Below are 10,697 nucleotides of genomic sequence, written 5' to 3'. Positions count from 1 at the left end.
TAGCACTTTAAAGTTTACAACCATGGTCTTCTCTGAACCTCAAAACAGCATTGAGGTAGATTTTTATAGATGAGGAAATGGAGACTCAGAGAGACCATTTGTGGCCATCTAGCTAAGCAAATGATGGAGGTAGATTTGAACCCTAGTCTTCTAATTCCTAGCACCATGGCCATCTTGACACAATGTCTTCCAAATTCATCAGAAATCTAGCCCCAAGGATCTTGAGCCAAGGAACCAATGATGAGGGCCACTTTAGGGTAGACACCAGCTCCCTAACTTGTACTGACCCAACGGGGTTCACTGTCCAAGAAAATATCTAATAATAACTTCTAACATTTACATAATATTCATAAAGAATTATAAAGCATTTTACATACTTCTCATTGCATCTATACTCTTCCTAAACATTTTTCCTATTGCCCATCCCTTGAAATGCCAGAAGCAGAGGATAATCCCAAACTACATTTAATTTGCTTTTTAGATCCTTTGTATCCACCTTGGGGATGAATGCAAAGAAGAATCTAGTCTTCCTACCCACACACCCTCACCTAATGGAGTTCACTTAGATTGAGGGACAATGAGGGAGTCCAAGGATTACCTTGGGGTGGAGGGCATAGGACTGCAGTGGACATTGACAGTTAAAAAGGGCTGTCACACCATCTCCATGCCCATCATCAGAACCACCCTATTTGGTAAGAGGTGTGTAAGCATCAGTTCTTTACCCCAAGGCATTCGTGAGAAATCCCTTGGGCTAGAAAACTGCACCATAATCTCATGCCTGTCCACCCTGTGGGTCTTTGTATCTTCCTTTCCTAAGAGACTTCCCAGGAAACCTTTTCCCAGATGTACAACAAGTGTTTCCATCTGAGAGGGCACTCCCTCCTGGGAGAACAAAAAGGGCAGGATCCACTGAAAACATTTTCAATCTGAGAGCTGGCTCAGGTTGGAAATGAGGGTTTTTAGGATCTTTTAGATTTAGGTTTAGAATTGGAAGGGACCTTTGGAAGTCACTGAGTTCAACTCCATAATTTAGGAGATGAGAAAACAAATGTAAGGAGGTGAAATAATTTGCAATCACAAAGGCAAAGTCAGTATTCAAAATCATGGCCACTGGTAACTGTTCTTCCCATTATCATATACTAATACACAAATGAGAAAAACTTTTCTTTTTTCTTGCCTGTCTTTAATCACTGAATGGGTGTTGCTTCAGTCAAAGTGAGACCTGGCAAAGACCTTAGCTTAAAAAGGGCAAGGTCTCCCATTGCATCCAGGGCCAGCTCCAGTTGTTCTGACCCACAGCTGGCCACTGGACCCAAGATGAGAGAGGGAGGCTTTGCACAGCCCTCCCCGCACTTAAATCTAAGTCATTTGCAAGTCAAGACCACTTTTCTGAATGGTCCTCTTCCAGTACAAGGGTCAAACAGAAAATCAGGAAACATTAAAATAGTTCTGGTCAGGGAGTGGGTCAATGGCCCCCATTTACTGATAAGAAAATTAAAGTTTATCGAGGTTAATAGACGTGCTTGGTCACCCAGCTGTTAAATGGAATAAATGAGCCATTTACTCCACTAACAATGCTTTCCCTTAGTTTGTTCATGTTAAACTGCTACCTCAAACCTTAAGCTGGGATCCAGGCTTGTGTCTAGGGTCTGAGTTAACTAAATATAATTTAGATTTTAAAGACTTAAAAAAATTCTTTTTAGCCCAATCTAGTTCAACTCTCATTCTGTAAATGAAGAAACTAAGCTCCGGGAAAAGAAAGGCCTTCTCCAAGGTCATAGAGTGACGCATTGCTTCAGTGTCCTCGACTTTTTCCACTCCCCACCTTCCACCCTCACTCCCGTGGGGAAGTGAAGGAAGGAAGCTACCTGAGCCAGGCGATACCTCTTTTTATTGGTCAATGAGATAGTCACCTTCATCCCATGCCCCAGGTCTTGTAGGACTGAGGAATCCAACTGACTGGCAGAAAATGATGGGAGCTGGGGGTGGGGGCGGGGGGAGAAGAACATGGGCTGGCCATCGGAATCTGGGGCTAAGCCAGAGAGAAGGGCAGGGGTTACTGACCAATTAGCTCTCAGTCCTGGCCCCATGGGGGGGGGGGTGAGGGACCAGTCCTGAAAGATGCGGGTCGTTTCCAGTCACAGAATGTCGTATAGCACTGGGAAGATGCGAAGGGGTCCGCTGCCTCTGATGCTCCTCCACCATCCCGGCCATCCCCAGCACCCAGGTATCCCGGTCCCCAGTCTCCGCACTCAGGCAAAACTGTCCACGACGGGGAGCAAAGATCTCGATCCTTGTGGAAACGGGGTCAGCCCCTCCCTGGTCTGAAAAGGTCCCGGGGGTGCGGAGATCTCCAAGTCCCCTCAGTAGTACCAGGCCGGCCGATCTTTGAGGGGGGGCGGCCTCAGCAGTGGCTGCTGCAATGCATCAGGCCCGTCCCCCTTACCCCCCCTCCCCGCGGCTCTGATTCATCCCCCCCCCCCCCCGCTCCTCCCGCTGCAGTGCGCAGGAGGCAGAGGAACCCCGGCTCGGAAAGGTGCGCGTAGAGCCGGGAGCCTCTCTTCCCCCCGACATGCCTTGAACCCCACTTCTCCGACATCTGGCTGCGGCTGCCGGGGGGTCCTGGCCCCTAGATGTGCCCCGGTCCAGGGCGGCGCAGAAGGCCGAGGAGCGCTCCAGGAGGGATTGAGCGGGGGGCAGCGGGGGCGCTGGGGCGTGATCCCCCAGCCCTTGGCGAGGCTCGGCTGGGATGCCTGGCCGCCGGGCTCCGGGGCTGGGACCCCGCCGGTAACGGGAGCGGGGGGGGGGCGCGTCCCCCCCGCCGGCCGGGTCCTGCTGAAGGGGGGGGCCCAGCCCGAGAGGGAGCCGCCGCCGCCGCAGCTGCTGCGCCCGCCCGCCGGGGTCATTCCGGGGGACATTCCACGCGTTGCCGACGCCTCCTTCCCGCCGCTATTAATACCGGCCCGGGCCGGGGGCGGCGCGGAGCCCAGGCCAGTGGGAGCCGGCGGCTCTCTGCGGACAGCCCGAGGCCGAGCCCCGGGCCGCCGGCCGGCATGGGGCCGCTCCCGGGGATGCTGCTGCTCTGGATGGCGCTAGGTGAGTCTGGGGACAGCAGGACGCGGGGGACGCGGGGCCCCCAAACTTCCTAGAGTGGCCCCAGAGACTTCGGGATGGCCCACAACGGGACCCCCCACCCCGACCCCCCTCCAGTGACACCCTGGCAAAGAACTCTGTGGGAGAAGGGAGACCTGCAGCCGGTTCAGAGTGGGGGGGGGGTCGGCAGGTGTCAGCTCCCGAACTAGAGCCAGAACCTTCTCCTCTTGTCTGGTCCTTCCCTTGGCCCTTGGGGTGGGCTGGGGGGGGGGGGAAGGGAGCAGGGTTTCTCCCTCCCTTTGCCCTTCCTATCTCTGGAGTTGAGGTTTTTCTCGAGATGGGGGGCGGAAATGGAAAGATGCCCGGGACCAGGCTAGGGCAACAGAAGAAGGGAGTGTGGACGAACAGGCAGTGCTATGGGCTTCGGGAATGGCTCTGGGGGAAGAAGAGCTGGTGTCAGCTGCTTCTGGGAGTCCTGCAATCTGTAATGTGACACCCACACCCAAGAATGGGGTAAGGGTGGGGGAGGGGGAGGAAGGAGGAGAAAGACTCATCAAGATGGAGAGATAGAAACAGAGACGCAGAGACACAGATGGATAGACAGATGGAGAAAGAGAGAGATAGGGAGGAAGAGAGATGGAGAGAAAAAAAGAAAGGAGAGCAAGGTGGGAGAAAGATCGAGAGGCAGGAAAATGAGAGTTAGAGACTGAAAGAGGACTAGAAAAAAGCGAGAACCACAGCAAGGTGAGACCCCAACTCTTCCCTCACCTTTACACTCTTCTCTAGAAAAATTGGCACCCAGGATAGGAGCAGGGAGACCACCTGGGCTGATCTGCAGGGCTTCAAAGCCCATGGCCAAGGGGAAGGTTAGCGACTGAGGAACTCAAAATGTCTTGTCTCCCCACATTAGGAAAAGTAGAGTCAAGAAAAGCCAAGACAGAAGTCTCCAACTTCTCCAGTCCCATCATCCCAGAGACACTGACCAATGAGAAAGGCTGAGGGCACCAAAGTTGTTTAGAAGAGGGAAGGGAAGAATTGGGTGTTGCTTCCATCCCCCAAGTCCCCCATGACCTCCTTTTCCATAGTCCCTGCCTTAGGGATAGTCTGGGCTCCTAGCAGCCTGTCCCTTTCCATCTAACTCGTTTCCATTCACCAAAATAAAAATACTCCTGTTTATATTCATTCAGAAAACAGGGGTAGGGGTGGGAGGGCAACACTAGTCCTTACACTCAGAGTCCTTAATGAAGTGACCAAGCTGTATGCAATGGCATATTAGAGAAGTAGAGCCCCCAAATGCAAACAATGAGACAAGCTCCTTTGTGTAGCTTAGGGTAGGGCTAACAACAGCTCACCTCACAGTTAATAGCATAGAAACAAATGAACTCTTGCCTATGGGAGTCTTAATGTTACAGGTACTGGATTTTACATGAAATTGGCATCTTGGGGCAGAAGTGGTGGCACCCAGTCACTTAGTCTTGATCCAACCCATTGACCCTTTCTCTCAAAATTGCCTCTGTTTCCCCAGCTTTTTTCCCTGGGGAAACTTTCACCACGCCTGTTGGCCACTAGGGGCATAATGTTTCAAAGGCAACTTTTAACTAAGATTTCGTTAGGTAAAACTAACCAACCAGAAAGAAGTTATTGTAGATAGTCATGGACAAGAAAAGACTCTCACAGAGGAAAAGTTTTTGAATTGGTCTCAATGTCCAGCAAAAATGATTCAAAACTCACTAGTGTGTTGTTGTAATCTGAGACCCGAGTTTGAATTCTGACTTTATTACCTCTCTGGCCTTTCACTTTTTCATTTAGAAAAATGAGGGGGTTGTCTATGTTAATCTCTGAAGATCTTTCTAACTCTCAATCTGATGAATCCTAGCTTGGGGTCAGCACTGCTGCCAGCACTTCTGGGATCCTAGCCCTATCCAGTCCACATTCCAAGTCTACTCTATCTTGTTTTGGTTGATCCACCTGCACCTTCTTCATCCCCCTAGAATTCCTAGGTTGGGGTTCAGTCCTGGAACATGGCCCTTGAATGAGGAGAGCACTTTCCTAACCTGATCTGTTCCTCCCTGGATGACAGGTTATCCTGTACCAACTCATAATCACACCTTTTGCCTCTAATCTTGAGCTTTCTGTGGTTCTAGGCCTGTGGAATTCAGTTCTACCCTTGTATTTGACCCTGACCTGATTCTACTGCATTAGGTTTGTCAGAAGCCAGTTGTTAAGACTGGTTTTCGATTCAATGTATTTTCCTTCGCTCCAAGTTTGATTCTGTAATTGCTTTGCCTAATGGCCACTGTGTAATTTATCTTGCTAACCAAAGCCAGCACTTTGCTGGGGTATCAGGCCATAGCTTTCTCTTGTATGAGCAAACACTCTCACCTTTCTCACACAATGGATCTTCCAAAGCACTTCCCCCATTCTTGATAGCCCTGGGTCCTCACAAAACTCCTAGGGGTTCAGTTGGGGAAGAATTTATCTCCATCTGATATGAGATTAAAACAGCTTGCTCCAAATTATAGGAGTCAGAGTCAGAGTTAATGGCAAGATTTAGTCTCTTTACCATTAGATGATTTCACTTTCAGATAATGAGGTGCAAAACCAGGACTGGTGCAAAAAAAGACCAGGAAATGAGCATTAAAAAACCCAAACCCAAACCATAGAAACATGACTTAGAGCTAGGGGTCATTGAACTGATAAGGAAACTGAATGGGGCTTAGACAATTGTGATTTGGTTGTGATTGCACAGATATTAAGTGGCTGAATTGGGATTTATTTTTGACCAGCTGCTCTGACTCCAAATCTATTGCTACTTCCCCTTCACTCAGCCCAAGGCAATAACACTGTTTCCTCAAGAAATCTAGCTCAAGGGGCGGCTAGGTGGCACAGTGGATAGAGCACCAGCCTTGGAGTCAGGAGTACCTGGGTTCAAATCCGATCTCAGACACTTAATAATTACCTAGCTGTGTGGCCTTGGGCAAGCCACTTAACCCCATTGCCTTTCAAAATCTAAAAAAAAAAGAAATCTAGCTCAACTCCAAGTCCAAATTTTCCACACTCACCCTAGAGCCTGAAGTTTACACTGGAGCTTTAAAACTCCTCTCTTTTCTCCTCCTGTCTGATCCTGCAATCTCTATAGTGTCATCGGTCTGGGGGGGCTGTGTGGAGGTGGATTCAGAAACAGAAGCTGTCTACGGAAAGACTTTCAAGATTTTATGCATCTCCTGCAAGCGCCGAAGTGAGACTGTGGCTGAGACCTTCACTGAGTGGACTTTCCGTCAAAAGGGGACTGAAGAATTTGTCAAGGTGGGAGGGATTAGGGGAGAGGGGTGGCCAGTTAGCGTAAGGTTCCTATTGGGGTTTGATCTGGGGGAATCACAATTTAAGGTCTGTAAGAATGAAAACTTGGGCTGGGGGACTGAGAATTGGATTGGGTTTGAACTGGCCTTGCAGTCAGGGTGACCAGCCTGTCTTGAATTTCCCAGATCCTACGATATGAAAATGAGATGCTGCAATTAGAGGAAGATGAGCGGTTTGAGGGTCGTGTGGTGTGGAATGGGAGTCGAGGCAGCAAGGACCTGCAAGACCTGTCCATCTTCATCACCAATGTCACCTACAACCATTCAGGTGACTATGAATGTCACGTCTACCGCCTTCTCTTCTTTGAGAACTATGAGTATAACACCAGCGTCGTCAAAAAGATCCACCTTGAGGTGGTGGATAAAGGTAAGCATCCCCCTTCCACAGACCTTCTATACTCACCCTATAAATTCGAACCTACAGCTCTCCAATATCAAACAGGGAGACAGATGGACTGGGTGGGACGATGCTGGCGCCATGCCCAGACAAGCCCGTGGGGGTGGAGAGGTTCTTAGCTCATTTCCCTTTCTCTCTGGCTCTCCATCAATGTATCTCTCTCCTAATCTAATTTGGTCTCTGCATTAGTATCTGTCTCTTCACTTGTCTCTTTCTTTTATCTGGGTTTTCTTGATCTGTACCTGTGTTTTAAGAATACTATGCACATTAGTGGCATTGTCCCATGACAAGCATCAAAGGATGATTTGGGAAGGCCACAGTTATTTCATTTCCCCCTACTTCCCAGACCCCTATTCATGGAAGACTATAGAAATTAGTCGGAGAAGTCTTTATTGAGTATGCACTGGGGATGCACCATATAGGCAGAAGAAAGATATCTACAGAGTAGATGGAAGATACTCTGAGAAAAGGCAGGAATGATGACGGTGGATCAGGAAAGGTTCCTTGTCATGGGTGAGATTTGAGAAGTCTTGAAGGAAGCTAGAGAAAAACTAAGAGGCAGAGGAGAGAGAATGGAATTCTAGGTGTAGGCTACAGTGAGGGCAAGTGTAGGATGCCACTTGAAGAATCTCCAGCAGATCAGGATTATTGGAATGTAGAGAGAGCAGGAAGGGGCTTTAAATGGCAATTTAATCCCAGGGAACCCTTGGGTGAGGTTTCCATGGAGAGATCTACACTTTAGAAAAACCACCTTGGAGGTGGAGTGGGGTAGAATGGATTGGAGACCAGTAATTGCAATAATTCCTTCTAGAGATAATAAGATTGCTATACTACTCAAACATCCCACTTTCCGCATAAATTTCCCTTGAATTCCATAATCCACTATATTTCTATAGGAACTTCTCTAAGCCCAGTAATATTTTCTAGCTGTATCACCTCTTGGGGGAAATAAGTATGTTTTTCATCACACTCGAAAATGGTGACTCCTCTTACCTGGACTTGATTTGAGTTTTAAAGAGAGTTCTTTTATTCTTGTTCTTGGGCAAATCCTTTCTACTTTCTTGGTTTTATTTTTCTCATCTGTAAAATAAAAAGATCAGACCATCTATGTTCCTTCAACAGATAATGAAATCTATGAACTTTAAAAGGCCTGGTTCTCATCCACCCATGTCTTTCCTGTGTATGTAGCTTTGAATCCTATTTCTCCTCAACCATCTTTTTTGTCTTGGACTTATCTGACCTTCCATTTCCATGTCTCCTCTAATTGTGTTGCCTTCCTCCAGGCTCGTTGGTCTTTTTTTTTTTTTTTTTTTGTAGTTCTGTACCAATAAATATAAGCTGAGCACATCCTGTGGCTCCAAGCTAGGAATGAGAACAGACACAGGGAAGTCTAATAAGACATTGGCTCTGTCCACAAAACCAAAATCTGATGGGACATATACTGATTGGGTCAGTGTGAGCATTGCTTATACCAAAACTGACCTCCATTCTTCTTCAGAATGGATGGTCTTTTGAGAGTTGTTGCAGGACTGATGGTGGGCTTGCTTCATTGTAGAGAGAGGGATCTTGGGGGCAGTTGGACCACATTCAAAGCCCAGTCCAAGCTCATGTACTTCTGATAAAGCCTTAAAGGGACATTTCCACCTGCCGTCATAAGGCATCAGAACAGGAAAAAAGCATATTTATGTATTGGGGACGATGAGTTTAAAAGACAATTTTCAATTGAATTGCATGGTTGTTGTCTGTCCTTTGTTCTCAAAGAGGACCATGACATCAGGGAGGTGACGCCATGTCATGAGTTAGATTTAAGTGGGGGAGTGTTGTGCAAAGTCACCAGATTCACTTTCTCCTCTGGAGCCATCTGGGTTCAGTAGCCAGACATGGATCAGGATGATTGGAGATGGCCCGGCAACTGAATTGCATTAGATTCAGATAGAATGTAGTACTTTTGCATAGGACAGACAAATAGAGATGAAGCCCATGCTGAGAGATCAATTAGGACATGACTTCCTTCTGTATAGGGCTAATGAGGCTTGGGTAAGAATGGAGTTAAGCTGAGGTAGTGGGGGGATAACCTCTACCCCATCTCCCATTGTGTCCTATGCCATCATTCCCTTCAATTGTGCCCCTATTCCCCTTCAGCCAACAGGGACATGGCCTCCATCGTGTCTGAGATCATGATGTACGTGCTCATTGTTGTGCTAACCATCTGGCTTGTGGCTGAGATGGTTTACTGCTATAAGAAGATCGCTGCTGCCACGGAAGCGGCTGCCCAAGAGAATGCGTGAGTTCAGAGAGGGGAATGAGAGAAGCCTTCCCTGGGAATTTTCCCAAAACCTAAGGGACTAAGTCAGGGCTAGGGTTGGGGATGGATTTGTATTTGGGATTGAGTTTAGTATAAAACTGGCTTAAAGTTAAGGGTCAAGTGAGAATTAGGGGGGTTTATTTTATAGAGTCCATTTATGGGGTTCAAGTAAACATGGGACTGTTAGGATTAATATTAGGTTAACTGAAGGTTAGGACTGAAATTCAGTTCAGTGGTTATAAAGTATACCTGTAGTTGAGTTCAGGTGGCTGGTTCTGACACACCCAGGTCTCTGGATTGGGGGAGGAACTCAGCCCAGACATGATGTGACCCAGAAGGGATGACTTCCCTTGAGTTCCACTGGTGCCATGACTCGGATTGGGACACTGCCGCACTGTTTTACAGTGACTGATGTTGACCTTTGATTCCCACAGCTCAGAGTACCTGGCTATCACTTCAGAGAGCAAAGAGAACTGCACAGGGGTGCAGGTGGCTGAATAGCCCAGGGTAAGGCTGTGGGATCAGGCATTTGGGAAGGGGAGAGAAGTATGTGAGCATGATTCAACCATTCACTCTCTTTTCTTTGTCTTTCAGCCTTCCAGGCTCCCTGGTTCTGCCTCAAGAAAGGGCTGCCCCTGATTGATGGGTTGGGAGGGGGGCATCCACCCCTCCAAGGACCTAGAAAGCTCCTTGGCCTTCATGCACATCAGCGTCATGCCAAAGGAGTGGGAGTAGGGTGAGGTGGGGGCAGGGGCTTGCCTGTTAATTTGTCTAATACTGTAACAAAGGGTCAAGGGGGCATCAACACTCCCTGGGCTGTGCCTCCCTTCCTTCATCTCTTCCTCTACCCACCAGATATGACAGAGGGGGTGGGGGGCCCTTCTGACTCACCAAAATGCATGATGAACAAAGCAATATGGCCACTACTCCCACCTTGCTTCTGCTGCCTGATCTTGGAGGGGGGAAGGGACAGCACACATCTCATCCTTTCCCTTCTTTCCTCATGCCGATTTGCACACGTCTGCCGCTTTGGCCACGCACCTCACTTTGCCACATCTGAGGATGCAGGGGCCCTTCCCTAGGGCCCTTCCCTTGACCCAGGCCTCCCTTCCTTACCCATTCACCACACTCAACTGATGGGGAGATCGAGGACTGGGGGGCCAGAAAGCCTGGACCTCAGGATCCCAGGCCTCAGGACAGACACCCATGTTCCTGGTTTCTTCTCAGTGATCTAGGGGTGGCAGGGCTAAGGGGCGATGGACTATCTTCTCCACTAGCTGCACCTTCCCCCAAGTTCTGCCCCCACCTTCTTTCAGCCTTGACTCCTCTTGCCCTTACCCCCTTCTCACCAGCCTCAGATCTGTGGGCATTTAGGATGGGGAGGACTCCACCTTCCTAGTTACTGTAAAGTTGTAGTTTTGTTCATGAAATAAAAACGCTCGGACTTCAGTCTCAGTCTCCCTCTTCAGTCAGGGTCAGAAAGGTAAATCAAAACTCAGCCTTGGCTTTCTTGGAGGCCAGGCATGCCAAGGAAGCCCGGGGT

The 10,697-nt window shown here is 48.6% G+C and overlaps 1 protein-coding gene across 1 annotated transcript; it reads left to right on the top strand.

The window, feature by feature from the left end:
- The first annotated feature begins 2,529 nt into the window (after positions 1-2,529).
- Positions 2,530-10,621, top strand: SCN1B (sodium voltage-gated channel beta subunit 1). Its single transcript, XM_074218947.1, has 6 exons — positions 2,530-3,096; positions 6,233-6,399; positions 6,579-6,819; positions 8,992-9,133; positions 9,589-9,661; positions 9,749-10,621. The coding sequence occupies exons 1-5, from the start codon at positions 2,634-2,636 to the stop codon at positions 9,653-9,655; spliced, it is 1,080 nt and encodes a 359-aa protein (XP_074075048.1). The 5' UTR covers positions 2,530-2,633; the 3' UTR covers positions 9,656-9,661; positions 9,749-10,621.
- Positions 10,622-10,697: the final 76 nt, after the last annotated feature.

Source organism: Macrotis lagotis, chromosome 1, assembly GCF_037893015.1.
Source record: "Macrotis lagotis isolate mMagLag1 chromosome 1, bilby.v1.9.chrom.fasta, whole genome shotgun sequence".
Classification (NCBI taxonomy): domain Eukaryota; kingdom Metazoa; phylum Chordata; class Mammalia; order Peramelemorphia; family Peramelidae; genus Macrotis; species Macrotis lagotis.
Note: the sequence above shows the minus strand (reverse complement) of the source record. Positions and strands in the feature narration are given on the sequence as shown.